Below are 27,503 nucleotides of genomic sequence, written 5' to 3' on the forward strand. Positions count from 1 at the left end.
TGATTGAATTTCCATTTTGCATATGATTTGATAAAAGACAGTAAATTTTAATTCCTAAAACAGAAAATAGAGAGAAGAATTAATTCTCTTTATCTAACGAATATGGCCATAATTACAGGCATTACAGCATTCATATTAGTCCTCGGAATCTACTATATGCATTGTTTTAGCTTTTGATCTGTAGCAACAGATGATGTCAGCTACATAAAATGACATATCATCGGTCATGGCGCTAAACTATACATACAAATTTAAACAAAAATGATAATGAATTTTTCGACTTCAAACATACTCAAATCCATGCTAATTTCAGATTTGTAATTTCCCCTAAACGTAAAATGTCTCCTGACCCCATTAAGAGAGCCATAATAGGGATATTCAATGCAAATGAAGATATCAACACAAGCAGATGTATGTACTCTTTTTTTTTTCTAAACCTTCCTGGAATGTTTATCTGCCAAGCTGCTCTCCAATACAGTATCACAATGACATGGCACTTGATAGAAACTACAACAAATGAAATACATACAGATGACCGCCGCCACTGTAGAGTACTAATCTTCCTATTCATCGGCTACGTTAAGATAAGATAATGAAATAACACCTGAACAGGAATAGTCAAATACTTCAAGTGGTCGTGATAATCCTAGACAATTTTTTCCCCATGGAATTCTTGTCACGTGGGAGAGTTATCCACTCAGTTGGCTTCACACAATTCCTTGGACGTTTCAAGCCACTGAGCATTAATAGGGAGCTTTAGATTTTTGCGACGGGGATGTTCAGAGGAAAAAAAACTGTTCTGAGCATGTGCAAAATCACTTGTCAAATGTGATCTACTTATAGCTCGCATCATCTGAGTTTTCACTACGCGTTCTGGGCTATTTTTACGTCTGCTCAATTCACAACGCACAAGGCTACTTGACACACTGGCAGCGATCACATGGGGGTGCCATTCTATTCTTTTATAGGTTACATCCTGGCATATGCTAAAGCTACTTTTGAACATGACGCAGAGAGGAGAATGTCCAACGCAATCGTCATCTCAAACATCCGCGTCAAAATCTACAGCTCCCTAATATCAGCGGAACCAGAATTAAGTTAACGTCTTTTTAAGTCAAAGGTCAAAGTAAGTACTCGTACAAATTTTGGAGGAAGAACTATGGAAATATTGCAGAGATAACAACAGCACATGCCTTTGACTCAAAGTCACACTGGCATCATCTTGTTCTAGTTAAAATACCCGGTAGCGTGGGGATTTATGGTGGGCGGATTCACGGGTGGCTGGATTCAATCACTGCCCACTGGGGTACATTAAAAAACCACGAATAGCACTGGTCAGCAAATATGTGCATCGAAGTGTACGCTCTTTGACAATGGCCTAATCCACTTGAGATTCTTTGGCTGTTTGTGTACTTAGGCAGAGATCTGTGATACAGCTATTAATGATTCAATACGGGGATTCTCACATATACCGAAACCGGGCTAGCCTTTCCACTCCAAGGTATCCCCACGTTACCGGGTCTTTAAAACATCTGGCTTGCACTCTACTACGAGACAGGCAACAAAACGTGCCCATTTTCTGTCGCCATCAGGAGGTCCATCACTTGCCATCAAAGATCCTTGTCCTCTACCACCAGGGCGTCGTCCGTGAAGTCCTCCTCCTTGATCTCGCTCTCGTCCAGGGAGTCGTCCGAGGGGTACTCCTGCTTGGGAAGGATGTCCTCCTGATTGAGGCGGGGCAGGTAGCCCAGGGCCTGCTCCGGGTACAGCCAGGGCTTGAAGCCGGGGTTGTGCGTGCTCTTCCACTGGGGGTACCTCAGACAGGCTTTGTGCAGGGTCTTCATTACCTGTAGTAGTTTCACAACAAGAAATGAAAATGCAAATATGTGTACACATAGATGTACAGCAGTCAGACATCTTGTATGCCTTGACTTGTAGATACGATTGTTGTATTCTATACTTTCACATGTTTACTATCATCCATGTTTGCATTCTTTGATTTGATATATGATTGTACTATCATTATACTGATTAAGCGCATAGAGACCTTGCCAAAGGTATTATGCGCTATATAAGAACGGTGATAATGATAATAATAATAATAATAATATCATACCCCGAAAGGGGGTCAATAAAGTCAATAAAATCTTACAAATCTTACCTGCTGTTGGACACAAATTTGATAACGGCAAACAGAAAAGTAATGTTATATAGATTCGTAATCCAATCCCGACACAATCTTGTGGCTTTGAAAGTCCTCAGAATTTCCAAAGAATTTGACAACATCTTCGCAACCATGCAAGCAAGGTGAATGTACTGTAGTTGTTATATGAAGCTACCTTCCTTTCAAGACCACATGCAGGAACTCTCTTTTTTTTTTGGGGGGGGGGGGGGAGAGGAGGTGGGGAGACAAATGTACTCTCACAAGCTCTTCCCCCCCCCCCCCCTTTATTTGATATATGAATATGAAAACTCTATTTCCAATTTTCCCTTTTTTCCCCATACAGAAAGTATTTTATTGCTTCCATCACGGGAGGAGGTTATGTTTTCATTACCGTTTATTTGCTTGTCCATGTGCACAATAACTCAAAAAGTAGTAAACGGATTTGGATAAAACTTAGAGGGAAGGTTGAGAATGGCGCAAGTATCAGATGATTACATTTCGGTAGTGATCTGGGAATTTTTGTGGATTTTATGAAGGATTTTCAATATTTTGGCAAGTAGGAACAATAAACTTTTCATTACGCACACTTACGTGTGTGCTCTAGTTTCTGCTACAGCGAGGTGCACCGAGGTGGCCGAGAGGAATTGTATTATTTTTTTCTAGGAGTGCTGCATCAAAATTTGTTTACCTCTGTTGAAAAATTGTTCGACCTTGTGAATTATATGAACAATGCAATGATATGGCAGATGGACAAATAGTCAAATAAGATTTGTGGAAGGTTACCTTCTCACCAAAAGAATTTTCTCCTGCCATATGTAAACCATATTTGTCTAGCAGCAAGTTGTTGTGTTTTGTCGTCCAACCAAGCTATTCAGTTGAAACATCCATAAATCAGAGTGCCAGACTTGTCTGCTGTTGTAGATGAGGTAACTGAATTATGCATGCTCTCCAAAGTGCTCCAAATGTATTGCCCTTATCTAAAATTCATCCTAGAAGCACATAGGATATTCTGTAGTTGCTGCCTTTAACATGGAGGGGAGGGGACTTCAATTGATTAAGACAATTGTGGGCAGGTACTTACCGATGGTGCAACAATTTGGGCAACCTTATTGACTGCCCACTTTGGTACCGACCCTGAAGAGAAAGTGAAACAAAAGGGAAACAAAAAGTAAAGTAATGATCACATCACTACCCATAATAGAGTGTAACATTTTAAAGGGGATATCTAGTATACTGATCAGTAGGAATCAGTGGGAATGCCGGGTAATGATTGTTCCAATTCTTGCTGGATTCATTTAAAGGGGAAGGCTAGTAACTGATCAGTGGGAATCAGTGGAAATGCTGGGAGATGATTGTTCCAATCCTTATGGGATTCATTCAAGAGTTCATTGTATATCTATTGTTGTGTGAAAATGATTTGCTTCAGAATGGTCTCATATTCAAGTAATGTGCAGTTTAATGCTTCCAGGTTAGCGTCCCTGGTCAGTGACGGAGCATTAATCTGCACATTACTTGAATTTGAGACTGTTCTGAAGCAAATCATTTTCACACAACAATAGAGTATACAGTGAACTCTTGAATGAATCCCATAAGGATTGGAACAATCATCTCCCAGCATTTCCACTGATTCCCACTGATCAGTTACTAGCCTTCCCCTTTAAGAGTACCTTATATATCTGTTGTTGTGTGAAAATTATTTGCTTCAGAATGGTCTCATATTCAAGTAATGTGCAGTTTAATGTTTCCAGGTTAGCATGCCTGTACAGTGAGGGGGCATTAAACTGCACATTACTTGAATATGAGACCGTTCTGAAGCAAATAATTTTCACACAACAATAGATATATAATGTACTCTTAAATAAATCCCACATGAATTGGAACACTCATCCCCCAGCATTCCCACTGATTCCCACTGATCAGTTACTAGCCATCCCCTTTAAAGAACTTCTTGATGATTTTAAGACTTTTGCATTTGAACATCTATACTAGATACAGATTTCCAGTATTTATAGTGATTGGAATAAGATTTAAGAATGTTTCAAATTTCATAACATACCACGGTGAACAAGGATGATGACTTATAAACTGTAGCTGCTTCAAACACTGTAAGAAAGTGTGATTGGGTGCTATGGAAGCAGTTCATAAGAAGAAAGCATGCATAAATTCAACACAGATGAACTTGTAAAACAAGCAGTATTATGATGGAATTACATTGCTACATTATTGGAATATGCGAGCCTCTTACAGTGTACGTCATCATCTTTGTTCAGTGTAATATGTTGTTGTTGTTTTTTTTAGAGTACTAGTTTGTCTGCTCAAGGACCACAATAAATTCCACAAATCTATAATGTACATGGCACTATCAATTCAAGTACTTAATTGTACATAATGTAAAATTACATACATTGTCTGGAATGTCCCTTTAATGTACCTGTACTATTTACAGTTGAAAGATGGACAGCATACAAGCATTTTACAATCACATTTTCTCTATATTTGCTGTCCCATTGTGGCATCATATATTTTTGATGCCTTCTCTTCCAGCAAATGACAGTGCATACATTGCACATGATGCAGATTTAACTAAAAACTTTATATACTCATCACTGCTGAACAGCTTGTCCAGATTTCCTAAAACTTCACCGACGTGTTCTACTGATATTTCTGTAACTGCTGAATCCACATGTATGTTTGGTGTGAATTCCCCTTTAAGTAAAATATGGTACCATCATTTTTCTGGTTGAGGGCATTTAATACTACCCATGCTTTACTACCAGTTTCTGTTCTTTTTCACAAATATTACAGGTATGAAGTGCATACATTTATAAATTTCATTCAGCAGCAAGCTAATGGAGAATATATAGTATGCAGTAACTATTAAACATTTTCATTATTTGCTGGTACCATTTGAAATGCATTAATACCTCCGGCTTTCTAATATTTATCACCACAAAATGGCTTGGGTTAAATCCTTTACTGTATTCCATTGTTAATGGATATTTCAACAGACACTACTGTTGTAATGCTACCTTTACGTGAATATACAGTACCACCATCTTTTCTTTACCTGTTTTGGGCAGTCTTTTTGTTTTTTTTTAATTCCTGCTCCTTTTTTTCTCTCCATATCTAATGCATACACTCAAACAGATGCAAGGATACCCTTGTGTTCGAAGCTCCTTGGTTTGGGATTGGAGTTGATATGTGCTGGTTGGCCTACGACAGGATTTGTGCAAGCAGGTATTACATAACAGGGCATAAAATGGCACCATGGATATGGTGATTGACTTCGTAAAATTATGTGGAGCAGCAAGGGTATTGTTGAGCGGAGCTTTACATGTGTATCGATTGCTTTTTATTTCTTTAGGTAATGGCATTGTGATTGTGCATTCTTGTCATGGCACTTTGATCCCCAAAGTCTGAGGAGGATCTTGTCATGGAAAAATTGAGATTGCCAAGAGGAGGTGACTTCCTCTGCTGTCTGTTTCTTGCATTATCAAATATGTGCATAAGGAAGGCAAAGAGTCACTGAGTTAGCTTAAAGGTATGATACAGTATTGGTGTTAATGAGGATTAAGCTTTAGACTTTTTTAAACAACATACTTGAAGAAACCACTTATGAAACGTTATGCAGAGCATGCCATTCTAAGAGGAATTTGAAGTCTTTTTGATGAAAATCAGTTTTGAAATGGCTGAGATGTCTAAAAACAAAGTAAAACAAAGAGATCTCAATAAAGGGTGGGTCCCACCTTTTATTAGTATCGACTGTTTTGGATATCTCAGACATTTCAAAACAATCTCCATCAAATAACCATTATGAAAATTCCCCTTGGAATTACATGCTTTTTCATATTTCACAAAAGATTTCTCATTATCTCACAAAAAAAGAAAAGTTAAATGCCTTAAGCCAGGTCTCAACCAAATCTATACCATCCCTTTAATGCTATCCAGAATGTGTTGAAAAGCATCTTCAATTTGCTCATTCCAATAGAAATATCAGCAGGAACTTTTTGAAACTATTCCTCTTCCATAATATCAGAATATGTCTGGAAGAATTTAAGTAAAATCAACCAGTTTGCACCTCCATAAAAGATTGCTACTATGAATCTTTTTCTATTTGCCTTCCTTTCTTTTTCTCTGTTTCCTTACATCTTCAGGAGTACTACTGCCATGTTTAGTTTGTTTTAATCATGAAAAGAATGTTTAGCACTTTACAGAAAAATAATTGAACCACAGAAGGAAACGGTGACGGATATGGTGAAAATCTAAGAGATGAAAATATATTCAATTACCGTGTGACATTCAAGAGCAAACAATAAAGAAGGTTAAGTATTCATCTTCTTCTTGTTTTGAAAACCATTCATTAAGATACACTTTGCATAAAACTACGTGAGGCTATCAGGGCGTGTGAATTGTTCTTAGCTAATCAGCCATGGGCAGTCAGCCAGTGCTGATTACGAGAGCTGGATGGAGACAAATATAACAGAATATCTGTATGAAACTACAGGTATTTCTACAGAGTTTCTTACATTAACTTTTCATGTGGTCGATGTTTCAACAATGCTATTCTTAACCTGTTAAGGATGAAGACCTGTTTAATAGACACCTGCCCAAGTACACTCGGGCAGGTGTCTATAAAGGGAAATGCCTGTTGTCGCAAAATCAGCCCGTCCTCAATGGGTGTGTCACAAATCTTGTTGGAGTATGTTAAATCCTCCTATTACAGCATATTTAAGCCCAGTTAAAGGAAATGTACTATGCAAATAATGCATGTTGACTTGTGTTGATTCAGCTATACCCTAATTATGGCTTATTTGGTCAATTAAATATCTAAATATGTGCCAGAGTATATTCTAAAATAATATGTCTACTATTTTCCTTCAGATTACTTTGATATGATTACATAAAAAAAAACAAGTTTCCAAGCCAATACTCTGCTAGTGACTTCATCTGTCAATCATTACTTAAGTACATAGTGTACTAACACTATTTACAAAAGACATTGAAATGCACCTTTCATTAGAATGAGCACAATTGCATGTTTTCATGTTACTACAAATATCACTAACAATATACATTGCAGGGAAACATGCAGGTTGTGATTGGTCTAGTGTAAGGTACAGTTTCAATATCTTTTGTGAATCATTTTAGTACTTTAGCAATGCTTGACAGATGATGTCACAGGCAGTCTCTTGGTTTGGACGGTTGTTTTTTTTTTTCATCTTCTTCTTCTTTCTTTCTTTCTTCGTGGACGCATCCAAGTAATGAGAATAAAAATGATAAAAATAGAAGTATAAAGTATATGGCACATATTTAGATATTCTACAGTATAAGCTACAGCGTACCTGTATAAAGGTGATGATCAGGGTATTTTGAATCAATGCAAGTCAACTTGCATGCTTGCATTGCATAGTCCCTTTAAGCAAAGTAGGCCAACCTACACTTAAATTGAGATCACTACACGGAATGCATATCGTCAGAGATTATATGCTGTGCACAAGTGTGTAAGTAATTGTCAAATGCCATGCACTTTCAGTTTGTCCAGTGAGCAGATAACCTAATTCCCAACCTCTTTTCTTGGGAGCTCAAAAAAACAAAACAAAAAAAACAAACAAACAAAAAAAAGATTCTGAAGAAGTTTCTTGTCAACAGTGCTGGTGACTGCATGCATATAATACAAATTGTGTGAGTGTGTTTGTGTGTGTATGCGTTGTGTGTGTGTATACATGTACAATACACACACGTGAAAAAAAAAAAAATCTGATCTGACTATTATAAGATGGTTGCATTTTACAGGGAACACACTGTAGATGAACACATTGAACACATTGTAGAACACATTATGGATGTGTGCCAGCTTTACTTAACTCTTTGGCTGCGAGGTATATGAATACATTTACGATAACATATATAATTCCTGTACATTTGTAACAAACTGTTTTCTTCACACAGATGCACAGTTTTGGCACTAACCTTTAGGGTCTGATTGCGTCACATAGAACATCTCACAGCCGTTCTTCCCCTTTGGTCTTACCAGGTAACCAGTCAAGATAGATTCGCCCCTAATGAAGCCTTTCTTAGGGGGCAGATCCTGTATAGGACAAAGAATCAATTCACAAGGGAGTGATGACTAAACATGTACTTCTCACAAAATCTCTCTTTTGGGGTGAAAGAGAAGGTCAAAAGAGACATATCTGCTACATATCACATCGATACTAAAACAATAAATTGAGATCCATATTTGACTGTCAATACTCCTAGGTGGAATCTTATAAACTTTGCACAAATTCAATCTCCCATAATTCTGTAGAGAGTCACACTATAGAAATCATGAACCATTGTATGAAAGATTCAAAGAAGATAGAATATTTTTTTTTCTGAGCTCTTGACGAGGATGAGGTGTTGCATATTGAATTTCACACTTAATCACAACTAAAATATTCTTAATATGGTTATAAGTGGCTGACAAATGGTTCATCTTATACTCTTTTTCATTTTCCACTATTTCTATATCTCGAAATAAACTTCAAGCACTTATGGCAATGATAAGCCCAACAGGACATCAGATATTATAAGCTTCTATAATATGGTATAAAATTCTACAAAATTCTCGACACTTCAACCCCTGTCTATTTCTACAATTGTTGTTTTTGTTTGTTTGTTTGTTTGTTTTTTGTTTTTTTTCTAAAACTGTCTTCATAAGATATAATGACCTGACTGTATTGTATCTAATTTCTAGATCTGGACAATATGCTCGCTACATAATTTACTGTAAGGGCAATCTGTACCACTTGAACAACTTTGTCCCCCCCCCCCCCCCCCCCCCCCCCTTGTTTCCCAATTGGTTTGATAAAATTTTATTATGCTTTAAAAAAGAAGAAGAATATTTTCAAAACATAGTATTTGGCTGTAAAAGTCACAGATTTTATAAAGTTTCATCTTCACACCATTTTGACACCTGAGCAAATCACTTCCATTTGAACAACTTTGTATCAGCTGCGCCCTAGGAATAAGTGCTGCCTCTATCATGGTACAGTTGGGATATATTAAAGTTCAAAATTTTTAAAGACTAGAAATGTCGCTATGGCGACTGATGCCTCTGCCATAATGCATGATTCTCCCAATAGGCGTATAGTACAATGTCTTCACAATGTGTAATCCATGACAGTTTCACATAACTGGCAAAATACTGAAATGACAGGTTTGTCAGAAATGTCTTGAACTGGGTTTGCTATAATTTTCTAAGAGTGCAGGTACACATATTTGGGGAATTGAGAATTTTTACTTGAATTCTGACAGACCTTTTTATAAGTTTACGCACTGATTAATTTCCAAGGTATGAAGAAAGAGTGTAATGATGGTACAAAATAGATTTTTTTTTTTTTTTATTATTATTTTTTTTTCCTTTGGGGGGGGGGGGGGCATTGAAACCTGGCCTTTGACCTTTAACCTTTGACCTTCTGGCTGGAAATTTCCCAGAGAATCTCCATTAGGTAATGCATGTATTAAGTTTTGAAACTAATAATGCAAGCATTGCATATACTAGTATATGAGGGAAATAGTAAAATTTTGAGAGTTGACCTTGACCTTTGACCCCTGACTAGTGACCCATGACCCCTAAATTCCCTAGATAATCCCTGCCAGTCAGTACATGCGTGTGTACCAAGTTCCACGAAGATACATTGAACCATTTGCGAGAAAAGTGATATTGCAACATTTTCACCTAACCTTTGACCTTTTGACCTTTGACCTTATGACATGAAACTCCCTCTGCAGAATCTTTACGCAGTAGTACATGTTCACACCAAGTTTCAAGAAAATACCTTCGGGCATTGCATAGATATGGCGGAAATTGCAACATTTGTAACATTTGACCTTGACCTTTTGACCTTTGACCTCTTGCCAATGTCACTAAAATCTACAAAACTAATTGTCCCATCATACATCCTCCTTGGACCAAGTTTGGTGAAAGCTGCTTCATCCAGTTTTGAGTTATCACGTAAACAGATAAATTTTAGGATTTGACCTTGATCTTTGACCTTTGACCTCTGTCCGATTTCACTGAAAAACTAATCAAGTAATTGTCCCATCATACATCATCCTCCTACAAAGTTTGGTGAAATTTGCTCCATCCAGTCTTGAGTTATCGCGTAAACGGATACAATTTCATGATTTAACCTTGACCTTTGACCTTTGATCTTCAGCTGATTTCACCCAAAATCTAATCAAATAATTGCCCTATCATACTTCATACTTGGATCAAGTTTGGTAGAATTCCAATAAATATTACTCAAGTTATCGCGTAAACGAAAGCGGACGGACGTACGTACGGACGGACGTACGGACGGACGGACGGACGGACGGACGGACGGACGTACGGACGGACGGACGTACGTACGGACGGACGGACGGACAACCCGAAAACATAATGCCTCCGGCACCACTTCGTGGCGGAGGCATAAAAAAGAGTGAACAGAAAATCAATATATAAAGTGGGACATATGAGGTACCTTGTGGAACACAGAGTGGTTGAAGATGAGGTATTCTCTGTCTGTTTCCAGCCATGTCCTTTGTGTTACAAAGTCTCTGTTCTTCATTGGGGATGGACATCTCACTGTGATTTATAACAAGAAAAGAAATAAAAAGGAGAATAAAAACTAAAATCTGTTTTTACATGATCTAGTTAAATTGTCAAACTGTGCAATTCACATGGGATAACATTATTTTCAAGTGAATATTACAATCAAGAGAATCTGCCTTGCTGGCTACTCATGCAACTTGAAGAAAACGGATAGCTAGAATCATTGTATCTACGATAAGTTGTGATGACTAGAGTGTGTAGCATATTAGACCAAATTCTAATGTATGCAAATACGACAAGCATTGTAAAGATGACCACAAGCAGGTGGACAAGTCTTGGTAAAATGGCTGCACAGGTTCAAATATGAATCACATCAAATGCCAAGGTTTAAGAGCAAGTATAGATGAATTGCACATTGAATTGCACGTTGGCATGACTGAATATTGTACTGGTAGTCAGTTCAGATGATCTGCTTCATCATGGTGTCACTTAACCATTGTTCAACAGGTCCTGGTTGTGGAAAAGCCCCACTAATTCTGGTGAGAAAAGAGGATGTTTTGTCCTGACTGGTATCTTTTAACTTGAAATGTTTGCAATAAATGCCCTGTGGGAGAAGATCATATAGATCTAAAACCATGGTGCCACAGCTGTAATTTCCATGATGTCTCAGCATTCCAACAAGTAATGCCCTATTAAATACATACATGGAGAGTTCCAACTGTTCTACTTGTAATTACAGTTTGACAGAAGAAATTCAACCTGCTACATATTGCCTAATTTCAAAGGCACATCAATCTTCGCGATGTTGGCATGAAGCTAAGTTACTTGTCCATCAGCATCCAGAAATGAAACTTACTGACACATTATACATTGTATGATACAAACTTGTGTACTGTCTTCTTTGTCTATAAATATACACAATGTGAAGGAAAGATGTTTATATGAAACTACAGTCAGGATTGAGTGCACACCCACTGAATACAAACATGAAGCCTGTGTAAGGCATTTGTTGACAATGCTAGATAATCTCTTCTTGGACACGGGTTCATGAAAAAAAGGCTTTTAAAATCCAAGGCAATGTCACTGTGTGTGTTTGTGTGAAAGCTACCTTTCAATGTAGTTGCCTTGGCATCATCACTGAAGAATGGTTGCTAACAAGGAGATATTACATAAAAACTAAGAGAGTACCATTGTATAGGTCACCAGCAAAGGATTGAGTTGTGGTATATCAATGCATCACATATACAGTTGTATGCACCTTAATTCAACTTTCATATGAACAACAGTCAGCATGTTGTGTTTATAAGCATTGATGTACAAATAATTGCTCACACACTGTACTGCTCAAAACACAAAGTACACTGTGCACTGTATGATCAGGGACAGACAGACAGACATAACAAAACATGAATCTACTCTTGAAAAGAGAAGATTGTTTTTAAATATGTTTTCTTATCTGATGAGAAAGTTTAATCCAAAGCAATGATCCTTTATGTCACAGAAAGCTCTGCAGAACTTGATTCCCATGAAGAATACGTTTAAAGGTGTGTGGTAACCAGAGTTAAAGAACTGAAGACACCTGGTAGGATGAATATACTCATAACTGCCATGACAGACAGAATTAAGAGAATGTGCACACATAACAAATAAAAAACAAAATCCATTAGACCACCGTGCTTCCGCCCAACAGCCAGTGCTGGTTCCAATCCTTATGGCATGCAGCTGGTACTGCGTAATTATTCAAATTTATGAAGTTCTTGCATAGAGTTGTTTTTTAATACTGAAGGGCAATTTGTCAAGCGGTTACAATAAAAACACCTCGATTTAAGAATTCATGAATTTGAATAAAAAACAATGGTTACATGGCACTTCATTGGGTGTGACTAATAAAGAATAATAACAAGCAACATCCGTTGTCCTATTGCATTTAAGATGCAAGTTGCTGCACTTTGCTATCTTTGTTAATGTGAGGGGTGTGTCTTTGATAAATATCTGAATAGAAGAGAGCATAATTACTAAAACGATATCTTCAGAAAACAAAGACAGAAGAGATTTAAAAGGCAGGTACTTTGGCCCTCAAGTACCCTGCACAAAAGGCCATGTGGGGACCTCATATACCCATTATTAGTATAATAGTGTAATTTGTGAATTCCCTGACCCTAGGAACCACTTCTGTTAATTACAGGTACCATGAAACTTTGATCTTTCCTTACAAATATGTACACAACTTGCATCATGTACGATGTAGTTTAGATAGGTACAGAACCTACCCACTGTAGGAAAGGTGAACTCCATGTACAAGTACTTGATCTAGAAAAGATGACGTACATGTATCCCCTTCATACCAAACTTCTCCAGACGTCACACCGGAGCACACTCTAGACTGATGTCTGGGGTGTAAACACGAGGCACGGACAGAGCACTGCTTCATACTGGAGGCTCGTCTGGAGTGCGCTCACGCACACTCGGGTGAGCTTGGCCAGGCGATGCAGTGAATTCTTCAATGATATTTCTTTTATGACTTTTTTTTTCCTTTCTTTTTTCTTCTTTTTTTCTTTTCATAGCTATATACATGTACCCTTAAAATCAAATCAAAATATGAAGTAGAGCTTTTAAGATTAAAATGCCAAATCATACTTCTTCATCATTCATTATTACAGATTATTGATGCAAAGTGCGCGCTTATGAGAACGTTGTAGGATGTCTGGTTCCGGTCAACGTCCTGTATTCGTGCAGAGACCTTTCATACCGGAATGGCATACAGTGTTCATCCACTGTACGTACACTGTTCATCCACTGTTCGTGCTAGATGGTCTAGGACGCATTGCATCCACTGTTCGTACAGTGTTCACCCTGGTGTCTTTTTCGAGAAAGCTTTCATACTAACAGTGGTCTAGCACGAACAAGTGGACGACCTCCGGACATCATCCACTATTTAGCGTGTGGTATGAAAGCGATATCAGTTACCAGTGCCTTGAGGTATTAATTTGGATCCCTGCTTCTGGATCACAATGTGAAATATTCTAAATCTACTTAGGCCAAGTAAAAAAAGAAACCAGTTTCTCGTCCTCGCGCGCATCGATTTTGGCCGCCGCATCGATTTTTTTACTATTTACTATTTTCAAAATGGCGCTGAAAATACCAAGAAATTCATAATTCTCGTCCCAGCCCGCTCCCCGCCCGCATCAACTTTTTTGATATTTACTATTTTTACGGCCGCCGAAAAAACAAAATCGACAATTCACCTACCAATCGTGATGTCTCATTTCTAATTACGCCTTGCGTCCTCTGCTTAGCTGGAGTACAGCTGTAGCTTCTGTAGTGCGTATGTAATAACGCACGCATTTCACACTGCGAGCTCGGCAAGAAAGAATGACCCACAAAGCAGTCGAACTGTAGTTGGATGGGCGCGGCGCGCGGGCCTGGGCTGTGATGTACAGCGCACTCGGTATCGTCGTGAACGCGAGAGCGGCAACGTTTTTTGCGAACAATCGCTGATATTCCACGCATATTTCGCGCATTGCTCGTATTTTTCCCCGTTTCTCATATTTTAAGCGGATGAATTGTACTGTACAAATGCTTGTGAGGATTGTATCGAGTTTGTATGTATACATTTTCATGTCATTGTGACTATGTGCATGTGTGTGCAGTGTCGGAAGGTACGGTGCCAGTGCAGTGGCCGTGCTGGCCGCGTATACGTATGCGTGTCTGCAGCTGTCAGGGTCCCCATCCCCCTGGGGGGCGTTTCATCAACGAGTTCGTCGGAGTTTTCACCGACGAATTTGCTATCAGCCAATCAGACGCAAGGATTTATACTGACAACTGTCAAAAGCTAATGAAATCCTTGGTCTGATTGGCTGATAGCAAATTTGTCGGTGAAAACTCCGACGAACTTGTTGATGAAACGCCCCCCTGATCTATCAGCCGTCTGCACGCACGCATGAACACATTCGAATGTGTAGAGGCCCAAACACTCTGCTCTGTAACGTTGCATCTGACGGCGATGTATTGTTCTATTTTGAAGAGAAAATGAATGCGCTTTTCCAGCAAATGTAGAATTATTAAAAAGGTGTATCTACAAAATAAATAACTTTTCCACGGACTCTGGTTTGTCTCGTATTTCTGCGGGATACTTTTCTGTACTATGTAAATTCACGGACACGGCCGTGAGTCGTATCATACTGATACAATCATTCATCATCCAAATGATGAGTGATTATCAAATGTCTTTTTAGAACATGAAGAAACATCTTTAAATGTTTAATGCTATAATGCCATATCAGTATCATTTTGACATCCATCTGCAATTGTACCAGCCAGTTTCTAGTTGAATGTGCTACAATTGTGCTGTGAAGAGATGCAGATACATACCATCTGTGTGGACACAAAAAGTCACAAACACCAATGATTCCATAAATAAAGCAGTGTTTTGAATATCATGGAATTTATTTCAGTCGTACATTTGTTGATAGAATGTTTTATACCTGATTCAATTAATAGCACAATACATCAGAATTGCAAGTACACTGTCACTGGTATCAGAAATGCCATTAACACTAAATACCAGTATTAAGATGGTCATTTTCCCTTGACATAAACATCTGTAGTGTACGTAGTGGAAAGAAAAAGCAAATGTATTTTTGCATGCATGAAGTTTCATTTCAAGTATGGTACATATTATATCTATGCACAGAGTGCAGGCAAGACATACTTTTGGGACCTGGTCTCTCATAACAAAACTACCAGAGTGATATTTCATTTCATAAATTGGATATAGAAAATAGTATAGCCCTCTCTCGTTACCTTTCTCAGAATTACCGGACGAGAAACACATATTACTTTCATTTTGACAATCCTCGAAAAAAATAGTAAGATATCAAATAGTAAGGGCCTCCCTCATCGCCTTGCTCAAAAAACCCGGACGAGAAACTGCTTTCTTTTTTTACTTGGCCTTAACTTTTTATATCTCACCCCTATGTATAATTGGTGAGAAACATTAACTCTTAATTTTTGTCCTTTTCCTTTAAAAGATAGAAAATCAATTCTATCATGTAGCTCTCCCCCACCCCCCCCCAAAAAGTCCCCCCCCCCCCACACATACACACACACTGTAGCAACCAAACTCATCATCAGTGCCACTGTTATGAATGCTGCCCACATTACGATTTGACTGTAATACTTCTGAATCTAGACAAGACATTTGAAATCCATAGACTTGGCCCATTAGTGGGGTGGCTTAGTGACAAATATACTGATAATCGTGACACGCCGGACAAAAGTGTCATTTTTTCCTCAGACATTTGTATATACATGAGGATCAAAATTAGGGGGTGCTCCAAGAAATCCGCTAACAGAAAAAATGAGAAAATGCCCTTAATTTGTACATAACAATAATGTCTGAATTCAAAGACTATACACAGGGCATTCGCCAGGTTTCTGTACAATGCAATGCAATGTACATGGTTGCTAGTCTTAAAATTCAGACCCATAATACGACATATTATGTGCATGTTTACAGTAATACACCATTTTTACTGGTTTTCCTATGGTAACAGGTGGTTAGTCTGTGTTGCAGACCTGAGGGAGGTGTGTGGGAATAGTCCAGTTTTCTTAAGCACCTTTTCATTAAATAATTTGATATAATTTCTGGTAAAGGATTTTTTTAGTACTGTCTACCTCCTGTAGAGAAATGGCAAAGAGTGACACGTGACTCTGGCTCAGATACTTTAAATCTTGGGCAATGACTGAGCCAGGTGTAGGACTATGTCACAGCTCATTTTTTCTCCCAGAACTACTAGTTTACCAGTAGAAGAGCTGCATATTCCATTGAGAACTTAAGGTTTTGGGTATTGCCCTACATATTTCCTAACAAATTTAACCCGTTTCCTCCAAGATTGTGTGAATTCCATATGTTTAGCGCAGGGATTACCTGGTTCCCGTAAGCAATTTTTATAGTCCGCACTTCCCCTCTCTATATGTTTCTATTTCTTATGGGGGTTATTCAAATGCTTAAAAAGGTTAAAAGTTTGTTTTCATAGATGAAGTTGAATTTAGACAATTTGAATATTTTTAAAAATATATTGATATTTGTAATTTCACTCATAAAGACTTAAAGTGGTTTGAATATTTTTGGTCTGATAGCTATGTATAGACATGTTATTAAAAAGTAAAAGCAATGTTTGATTGGTTCACATTATCCAAAGAGGGTGGGATGTAGTTGGCTGGTGAACAAAGTCTATCGGGAAGTTTAAAAAGTTGATAGAAATAAAACAAAATCAGCATAGAGCAGAATCTAAATCACAATATAATATGACAAAATTCCCGACCCCAAAAAGGTTGATTCTATGATGCTTTATGTCAAAATACATTCCACCCAAAATACATGTGATTGATAGGAGGAAAAAGTATAGTACCTAGGTACATCAAAAACAATATAGTTCAACTAACCCCATTAGTCCAGCAGCATAATGAAATGATTGTTAAGTTTTATCGCCTTGTCAATTGAAGATGATGTTACATAATGACAATTATCAAAGTCAGCTAGATCTACTAGTATATCAAGAAACCAAAAAGAAGGGGTGGGGTGGGGAGAGAAGAATGAAGTAAGTTATTAGTATCTGTAGTTTGGTTTTCAGTATATTCATTTTAATTTCCTTAATTTCCGTTAGGTCATCATGGATTGGAGCATTTGTGTACTAGTAATCTGCCAGGAACAAACACAAGAAAAACTTAAAGGTCCTATATATACACTTTTGGGAGAGTAACTTGAAAAAAATGTTCAGGATATCACATTTTATGCATAATATGTGTAGGTCTGGGGGCATTTCATGAAGCATTTTGTCCGACAAGTTGTTGGACCAATTTGCTCTCTGCCAATCAGATGCAAGGATTTCTGTAGTTTGTAACAGTTTGTCAGAAAAATATCTGACCAAACTGCTTCATGAAATGCCCCCCTGTTGTATCACAAGACATCCTACCATATACAGTTTTTGCAATCAAAGCAAACATATAAAAAGATATCAGTATTTTTCTCATTAAAGCATAAATGCGGACGGTTTAGTCTGGAAACATGTTATCATAGAAATATTGTTCACATTTTGTGTTATTAACAATACTTAACATTGATTATACAGATTCATTTTTTTACAGAGGATCTTTCTATTCATAACTCACACTTAAGAATAATTTTCAAGCACTAATTTTGGGTTTTTGCCTTTAATTATCCACAAAAATGAGGACTCAATGCATAAAAGGTGCATGCTTTATTTTTGGAAAATGTTGAGGAGATCAGGAAAATTATATATATTGATGTAGATTTTGGACCTGAAGGAGCAGTTGAAGCATTTTTAAGAAAAAATGCCTTGTGGCATCGTTCTTATCATCAAAAATTAATAATGACAAACTCAAATGAAAATTGGAGGGGGGAGAAAAGATGAACATAATGTCATGAGACAGCTTGGTAAAGATTAAACGCTAAAATAGACAATGCAGCCTCTTTTCTCAGTTCATACTTATCCAGAGTGTGTGCTTTCTTTCCAGTACCGGTATTATTATTTAGATAGGTTAGGGGAATCCCTTTGAATTGTGTGATACATCATTTTAAAGCTTACAGTCTGCTCTTTCAGAATCTGTCCTTAAAGGACAAGTCCACCTTCATGCACACATGGATTCAGTGAATACAACAATATTAGTAGGACACATCACAGAAAGCTTGGAAAAAATCATACAATCCGTTCAAAAGTTACGATTTTTTAAGGTATCTGCACAGTCGCGGCTGGATGAAAAGACTACCACAGTGTATGATGTCACATGCGCACATTCTAAGGAAAATAAAATGAGAATTTCACAAAACCATACTTTTTGAATAAAGTTCACATAGTTTCTTTGACTTGCTACTGACGTATGTCAAGGGTAATATTATTCCCCCTGCCTTCTGAAAGAGAAGTCGAGTATCCTTTTGTAAGCGAAAATAATTTATGTTGAATTTTCTTTATTCATTCTTTATATCGTTGCACACATGTGACATTACAAGGTATAGTAGTCTTCTCATCCAGCCTCGACTGCATGAGCAGAAACTTAAAAAATTCATAACTTTAGAACGGATTGTCCAATTTTCCTCAAACTCTCACTGATGTGTTCTACTATTGTTGCTGCATTCACTCAACCCACATGCTATATAGGTGACAAATCTTTGTCTGGCGACTTTTTTGTTGATCAATTATACCAACCCTGATGGAAATCTCTTCAAATTCATAAGTTCTGAAGTCTCCTTTAAGTTTAACCAAAATCTATATATGTAGTTGCCATGGCAACATACCACTTAACACTAAAGAAAAGTAGTTCAAACCTCTATACATCCCGACGATCAGTTGTACCTATTCACATGGAATCTCTTCCAAACTGGAAAATAGCCTCCTGTAACTAACTTCAATTAAAAACCCTAGGTTTGGGTTGCCATGGCAACGCACAAACCAACAATTATATTTGACCCCTGGTTTATACTCTTGGTACCTTCTATACAACGTTCATATCAAATTTTGTGAAAATTGAATCTTCCTACCTGGAGAAATAAACAAAAACATGATTTTTAGAAAAAAGTTCATTGACCTTTGACCTTTGACCTTTGGAAAATTCACTCCAAATTCAATCAAAATATTTTAATTGTTCTCAATATTCTTCCTGCCAAGTTTTATCCAGATTGGATATTCCTGACCTGAGAAATAGCCAAAAAACCTATTTCACAAATAAAGGTCATTGACCTTTGACCTCTGACCTCCTTCCCAGCATCAATTTTCTTGGAGCACCCTATTTTTTGCGAAGGTACATCATGAAGTACCTTTGGTGAAAAAATCATGCTTTTGTCCGCCGTGTCACGATAATTTCACTAAGCCACCCCACTACATGTACCACCCTCCAACTGAATTGTTCTGTATGGTCCACTATTTCTAGGAATGAGTTTGCTTTGAACCATGGTTGGTTAAAGTATATGACCATGAATCTTTTGGAAGATGAAAATATGTGAAATGTCTGCGCACAATGGCCGTTATTTACAGCACTGGGACAATACATTAACAGAAGATAGGCAGCTGAAAAGAGATTGAAACAGTCTACTGGAGCCCTTGGTTATTGTATGGTAAACTACATGTCTACAAAACTGACAAAGGAACTAATGGCTGTTAAAATGTTATATAACAGCATGTCCTGTCATATACGCCTTCTCTTACAACCGAGAGAATCTCTGTTCAGAAACACCATCTCATTGTGCACTGTCAGCACAACACATGTTTTGTAAATATTAACCCTGCGCAAATAGTTGGAGCCAACATGACACCATGGTGTTCCACAGCCTTTAATCGTACTGAGAGAAAAGAAAAGCAAATACACACACACACACACAGAAATGAGCGTAGGTTCGTTCATTCTCATTCTTTGCTTTATTGCAAGTAATCTGAAGAGAATTACACCCATTGCAATCTGGTAGACTTGGGTTACGTTGCTAGTACACTAGGCGCGGTCAGACTGGCAAAAGATCGCGAAGTTTAAGATCGCGATCTTTAAGATCTCGAAGATTTGCCAGTATGATCGCAAACTTCCCGCGAAACTTCTCGATCTGTTTGCGGGCGGTGTCTCCGAAGTGCAAGGCCATTGTCATGTACAGATGTGCTTTGTTACATCACAATCACTATCCATCGGACGACGCACTCTTTCTCGCGCGCGTACCAATGGCCCAAACTTCTCGATCTTTTGCCAGTCTGACCACGCCTTATCTGTTCACTTATTAATCTTTCATTATCCTCATGACAACATTCAATACATTTCCCACCTGCGGTAAATAACCATTGACCTGTTACTGCAATACCCAATCTAAGTACAGCAATAATTTAGTACAATTTCTGTTTAAGATGATGTGAATTTGGTGCCATTTCGATGCAAGGAATTACATTGTATAAGATTATTACATTCATGAGTCACAAGAAGCAATGGATGCAATCTACATTTTGTAATAATATCTACTAAAAATGGATCAAAACTTTCCAATATTTGACTTTTATATATAATATATCAAAAAATTTCTGCCTATAATGGTGTTCTTCTAATATCCTTGTCAATCCGGTAGACTCCTTTTACCACAGGAGAGTGTAAAACATCAACGGAAAAAAATATTTCCTCCATTCTGAACGCAGGGAAGCACTGCATATACATCTTCTATCATACAGCAATCATCATTTATAAGCTGAATTTCCTTCCTTCCTTCCTTATTGCCAGAATAACTATCTGCTCAGGTCATAACTAAGCAGATGTATCATACAATTGTATATCACCACTCATATATCTTTATTAAAGTCTTGCTGTGAAATCCATTGCATAAAGTCATATGTTTGTGCTTGGGATGACCTGCAACACTACGTGTTCTACAAAACCAGAAATTTTCACACATAAGAAACTTTTGCAAATTTTTGCGAGGAGCAGAGATTTGTGTAAATAAAATGCGCGCGAAGATTTCTGTCTACGCAATTGACTGAATGCCGATGGCAATTTGCAGACGTTTCATGCCACAAACAAAAAGTAATCAGCTCTAATTTGCTGATGTTTCATGCAGTGAATGTTTCTGGTTTTACACTACGGCATTTCCATCAAGGAGGGGAAAAGGAGGTGTACAGGTAGTTAGAGAGAATATTAATTGGAGTTATTAAAATGCAAGAAGTATACATGAACTTACAGCAGTAATAGCTGATGTCATTGTTTGGATTCAGCATACAGATTTCTTTCCCCTCTATCATGTGCTTGTCCCATTCTTTCCTGTAGTCAGGATCGTGGAGGACGTCGTACATCAGTGGAGCAGACACATCACTCATCACTTTGTGGGCCTGCATTAGATAGGAGAGGAGAAGAGAACAGCTAACCAATTGAGGACGGGCTGAATTTGCTAACATGTACAATGTGTGCTTTCTCATTATAGACACTTACACTGTAGTATACTCGAGACAAGTTGTCAACAGGTTAAAAGGAGATGAGTCTGGTCTGGTAGTGGTTTAAATTCTCACTGGCACCATTATGGTACCCCCCCCCCCCCCCCCAAAAAAAAAAAAAAAAAAAAAGAAGAAGAAGAAGAAGAAGAAGAAGAAGAAGAAGAAGAAGAAAAAAAAGGGAATCCACAGTTGCAAAATAGTGATGATAATGATGAATACTGAATAATAACAATAATGGTAATATTGATAATAATATCAATAATAATATTAATACCAATAATAACAATAACAATAATAATGATGATAACAATAATGATAATAATAATAATCTATAATAATAACTATAATAATAATATCAATAACATTAATAAAGGACATCTATATTGCACAGATCTACTACACTGTATACACTGTACTCTACTGCTCATTACAAAATGTCTAATTCAAAACTAATTCAAAACTACCAAAAAAAAATTGTAGGTAGCATTATACTCATTAGCTGTAGCTGCTTGCTTTACAAACAGAACAAAGTGCTCTGTACTTGGAAGTACATGCTACAAAAGATGATGAAATGAAACGCAACTGACATTGACAAAAGTAACTGCATGTAAGGCTTCATCTAGCCAGTGTATTGGTAAGCAATAAATAAAACTGTTATGTTCTATCTGGCTCCAATCTAATACATTTGCTGCATATGCTGAAAAATGCTAGATTTTGAAATTGAACTCTTATAAGTTCCATTGACCCTGAACTCTTGATCATCAAAATCTTCACCTCAAAGTACAATTGTAAATCACATGGCCATCTGTCACACTGCACACATGCCACAAGTTTGCTTTTTTAACAAGTACTTTTCTTCAAAAATGAACTGGATTTTATTACAATACACTGACTCGATGCCACTAATAGTATGTCATGATATAAGACTATAGTCTTTATGGGCATAACCAGAGGCAGAACTCAAACATCATGTATACAATGCATTTTGTGTATTTGTTTGTGTGTTTGTTTGTTTTCATTTTCCTCTGATAGGCTGGCTGGATAGCCCATACAACAACTGCCTGCACAATCTGAAACTGTAATTAATCATGTAGTATCATGAGATGTATCTTTCCAGTAAAGTTGATTGGGAGCAGTCTACAAATGTACAATGTCTACATTGACAATGATTAAAGTTGAAGAAGTTGCTTGAAAAATGTCTGAGTGTGTGCACACACATGTCTACCTCTGTCTGGACGTTGTGTCTGTCTGTGTTCTTGTGTGCTCCAAGAACTGCATTTCTCAACTAACTCAAAACTTGACTTAAATCATTTGTACACTGTACATTAATTTTCAGGCTCCCACTTACTTAAAGATGCATCGCACTGTTGGCCAACTTCAGTTTTAGATTGCGCAGGAAGAATACGCTGTGAGGGTTGCAAAGAGCGAGTTGTCTTCATTGAGGATATGAAAGTTGATGTCTAATATCGCATTTCCTGGTAACTAATATGATTTGGTTCAAATTCACATTGATAAGTGATTGAAAATGAGCTATTTTTCAGTGATTTTGGTGCAATTTGGGCATGCAGAATTTCAGATATCTACATGGATACCGAAGTACTAGCGCAATTAGGAAATGTGCAGTCACAGTGATAGGGTTTGTTCCACCTCATTGACAACTCAAAAAAGAGAAGAAAAAAAAGGGATGTGAAGCACAATCTTTTTATAATCTTCATTGGCATTTTGAGTAGGTCTACTTGTAAAACATTTTTTTTTTTAAATTAATGGAGCGCCAAATTGCATGAGCACAAGGACGGGAAACTACTTCATTTGTACTTGGCCTTATTAAACAATAAAGCTAAGTTTAAAGTCAGACATCCTTTGGGCTTTGGCCCAAGTTTGGGTCACACATAACATCATTGGTTAAACATCAATCGGGCCATCTACCTAGGTCAATGAATGTACCACGTACCACTGAACTATAAAATCACAAAAGTCTTGCTCTAAGTTATGAATGGTTTGGATACTAATACAATGTGTAAATTACTTCAGACTCAGTGAAAAATACTTGATTCTTGAATGATAACACTAATCACTATACAGCACAGGTTGAATAGGACTCAGAAGGGCAAAGCCAAAGGGGCGTTACCTTGATCCGATTAAAAACATGCCATAAATTGCTTGTGGAGAATGCTGGGAAATAATAACAATAACAATGACAAATAAAACACCAGTACAGATTGTGGCACGTATAACAGGTTCTAGATCATGAGATACACTTTACAAATGTAAATTTAGCTTGTTAATCCTACCTTCAGCATTCGGATTCGCGACTGTGGTTGTTCCTTATCGTTCCCACTTTGCACCCAAACTTTGACATTATTCTTATTATATTTGATTGTCCATCCTTCGTTACTGTCCGCTAATTTCCGGAATTTGTCCATGTCCGTGTCGTCGGGTATACATACCACACCAACTTCCATTTCTGTAGCTTTAATATAAGGGATTTCCGAAAGAAAAAAGTTCCTATGACATGGACTAGCGCTACACAAGAGCGTGTCTCCCGGCCCAGAGCGCAGCGGCGACACAGTTCTACAGCTACACTGTAGTAGCCTACTCGCTGAAGATGCCGGGTGGTAGCTACGCAATGCTGTACTTCGTCCACGGGCACTGCCCCTGCAATAACGTGAGTGTCGTGGCAAGGCCAAGGCAAGGGTACCGGTAAAACACGAAGTATCGAAGGTTTTAAGTAGATACACTGAATTAATACAGTCCTCGTGCAAAGAACGATTCTATTTATGCAGAAGATCGCTCGATATCAACGTCTCAACATCTGATCACAACAGTTCGACATATGTCAGAGTTCGGCCACGGAATTTCTTGTCATACCTGTCCCAGCATCACTGTAGCATTAACCTTTGAACCTTTCCGCCAGCCCCCATTCTCTAAGCTCTACGTACGTGTATCGTACAATGTGTACGTGTTACTGACTACCACCTGTGTCGCAAGTTTGTCCCCATCATCCCACTGCAGTACTGCTGGTGGTGAGCGAGCGCTCCGTAGACATGGTACGTAGATGCAATGAGGGTTTCTAGGTGGCCAAGCGACCAGCCGGCTAGCCAGCCAGCCGTGCATATCCATGGATATCGATGCCGACACCTCGCTTCAGAAACCACGCTTTATCTTGTGCGGCGTTCGCGCGTGTTGTGGATCACGACATTTTACTAGTACAATTATATTTAGCGACAATCATGTCACTCGAAATAGGCGAAATTAGGCCTCATGGAAACGTGTATGCTGAAGGTTTTAGATGGTTACAAAAAGAAAAAAAGGAGAAAGATGTAATGTGTTTATGGTATTCATTTCCCTGAAACCTGATGTGTGTGTTTTTTGTTTCTTTGTTAGGAATTTGTTTGTTTGCTGTTTGTTGTTGTTGTTTGTTTGTTTGTTTGTTTGGTTTTTTTTTTTTTTTTTTGGGGGGGGGGGGACTGACAAAATAATGTCTGTCTGGTAACAGGCTTGATTAATGGGAAGGGGAGATGAGAATCATATGAAGAAGTGTTTGATGTTTCGTGTTTTGGGGTAGTTTAAAGGTGGATTAGGAAGGGAATAACTAGAGAGAATTGTTTCTTTTTCCCTGTAAGTTTATCTTACATAAATATACTGCCTTTTTTACTTGGTAATTTGTTGTACTAGCTATTGCTATTTTACTTGTTATATTGGAAAAAAATGATAATATGTATGTCTCAATTACTGCCTTTGTCAAACGAATTATTGTGTAACGTTGTACAGTAAGAAAGTGAACTGATATTTCTGGTATTATATGAATGGAAGTGAATAGATTACTTTTTGAAACCAAAAAGTGTTAGTGTGTGGAGTGTGTGATTGTTACACATCTCTGTTCGAAATCGGTATATCAGTCCTGGATAGTATAATACTGAATATACAATCAATATATGACCACTCCATCATCATATTTTCTTAAGAAATAAAGAACAGAGTTTGATTAGATATTGTGTCGATAGGATATCACGGGCCAGTGCTTTTTCGTAACTTAATCAAGAGGAAGTTAGTTATATACTTAACCCTACAGCTGTCCTACAGAACACAAATGGGTCTTAGTAGAATCTGAGCAAGAGAGAAAGTATACGTATGAAACTAATAAATCAAAGGTATTTTCAAGTCTTGGCGTTCAGTATACACGATTGAGAGACCCCGGCGCTCACTCGAGCAACCAGCACAATTCCTTCATGCAGTTCAACAAAAGAGACGAGAACAATGCTGGTATCAGCTCATAAAACGCCCCCATACATCTTAAGATATGGCACCAATTAGTTCCTGCCGAAACTTACCATATGTCATAAAAGATAAATCAGGACCTAGCATAGTACAGAACCTAATTTGCTATAAGTGGCACCGAGAAGGTGTATCAATGGTTCTTACCTTCTATTCTAAATAAAGTCGAGAAGACGAGATAATATTATATTAAACTGTACCTAAAGTCAAGAAGACTAGATACTGTATCAATAGTCGAGAAGACAAGACTATACTGTATCTAATGTCGAGAAGAGGAGACTAATAAAACTATTGTATACCTAAATTCAAGAAGACGAGATATATAAAACGATTTGTACCCATAACTGATAACGTCGAGAAGACGAGCTATAAAACTATTGCATTCCTAAAGTCGAGAAGACGAGATGCATAAAACTATTGTACCTATTTAAGGTCGAGAATACGAGACTATATAAAACAATATCTAAAGTTGAGAAGACGAGATACATAAAACTATACCTGAAGTCGAGAAGATGAGATGTATCCAACTATCCAAAGTCGAGAAGACGAGATACATAAAAATTATGTAGGGGCCTCGTAACGTCGAGAAGACAAGATATATAAAGCTATCTTACCTGAAGTCGAGACCGAAGAGATACCGGTATATTGAACTATACTGTGTACCTAAAGTCGAGAAGACAAAATATTACACTTGAAGTCGAGAAGATGAGATATAAAAAAGACTGGTGTGCTTATAAGCCTAAGTCCAGAAGATAGCCTACATAAAACTTTGTACCTAAAATCTAGAAGACGAGATGGGTATATAAAACTATTGTACCTAATATTGGGAAGACGAGATATCAAAATTCAAATCGAGAAGATGAGATGTTTTGTTTCTCTTCATGTCCCCATTCTTGGACCTAAGAGGCGGAGGAGACGAAATCTTATATCTATCATTCTTATTGTTATTATCTCGTATTTATGCCTCCTTCGCAATTTGTGCAACTGTATGCGTATATAGGCCTTTAGGTTCTGATAACAACGTTTCAATGGCTATGATGTTTCATGCTTCAATGCCGCTCCTCCATATGGATTTGAAGACAAAAGAAGACGTTCTTGATCTTAATCATTTTAAGGTGTATTTCAGAGGAAATGTTGAAATCTTGTATGGAACTTGGTAGAGATATATACAAAGATTATGATAATCATGTACCGAATAAATCATGCACTTTTTCCTCAAAAAACAAAACAAAAACAAAGCAAAACAAACATGTAGGACTGGAAAGGAAAGAATATCATTAACATTAAAAGTTAATCAACCATATTGTGCACGTGTTGATTGTGATAATTATGGTCTCCAGGTTTAGGACTTGAATGTTAAATCTTTCGGATTAGGTCATTAGTTTTGGCGTTCTTCTGCGTACTTACTTAGTACACGTATTCTACAATATAGTTAAAGAAGTAAAAAAATTATTTTGTTCGCCTGTCCTGTGTTCTGCAAACTAGATAATTGCTGCCGAAAAGGTTTGAAAGGGAC

General features: G+C 37.6%; 1 protein-coding gene across 1 annotated transcript; it reads right to left on the bottom strand.

Moving 5' to 3' along the window:
- Positions 1-954: 954 nt before the first annotated feature.
- Positions 955-24,366, bottom strand: LOC139721581 (START domain-containing protein 10-like). Its single transcript, XM_071632911.1, has 6 exons — positions 24,004-24,366; positions 21,463-21,610; positions 10,672-10,775; positions 8,135-8,252; positions 3,246-3,298; positions 955-1,847 (listed from the first exon to the last, which is right to left on the bottom strand). Exons 1-6 carry the CDS (start codon positions 24,172-24,174, stop codon positions 1,611-1,613), a joined length of 831 nt encoding a protein of 276 aa, XP_071489012.1. The 5' UTR covers positions 24,175-24,366; the 3' UTR covers positions 955-1,610.
- Positions 24,367-27,503: the final 3,137 nt, after the last annotated feature.

This window comes from Diadema antillarum, unplaced genomic scaffold, assembly GCF_040938485.1.
Source record: "Diadema antillarum isolate AM-2024a unplaced genomic scaffold, OU_Dant_1.0 scf00000146, whole genome shotgun sequence".
In the NCBI taxonomy this organism is placed as follows: Eukaryota; Metazoa; Echinodermata; class Echinoidea; order Diadematoida; family Diadematidae; genus Diadema; species Diadema antillarum.

Coding starts and splice junctions, on each gene's coding strand:
- LOC139721581 (XM_071632911.1), bottom strand. CDS start 24,174: ATGGAAGTTGGTGTGGTATGTATACCCGACGACACGGACATGGACAAA. Junction 21,611..24,003: donor CGCGAATCCGAATGCTGAAG/GTAGGATTAACA, acceptor TATCTAATGCAG/GCCCACAAAGTGATGAGTGA. Junction 10,776..21,462: donor TGACATCAGCTATTACTGCT/GTAAGTTCATGT, acceptor TATAAATCACAG/TGAGATGTCCATCCCCAATG.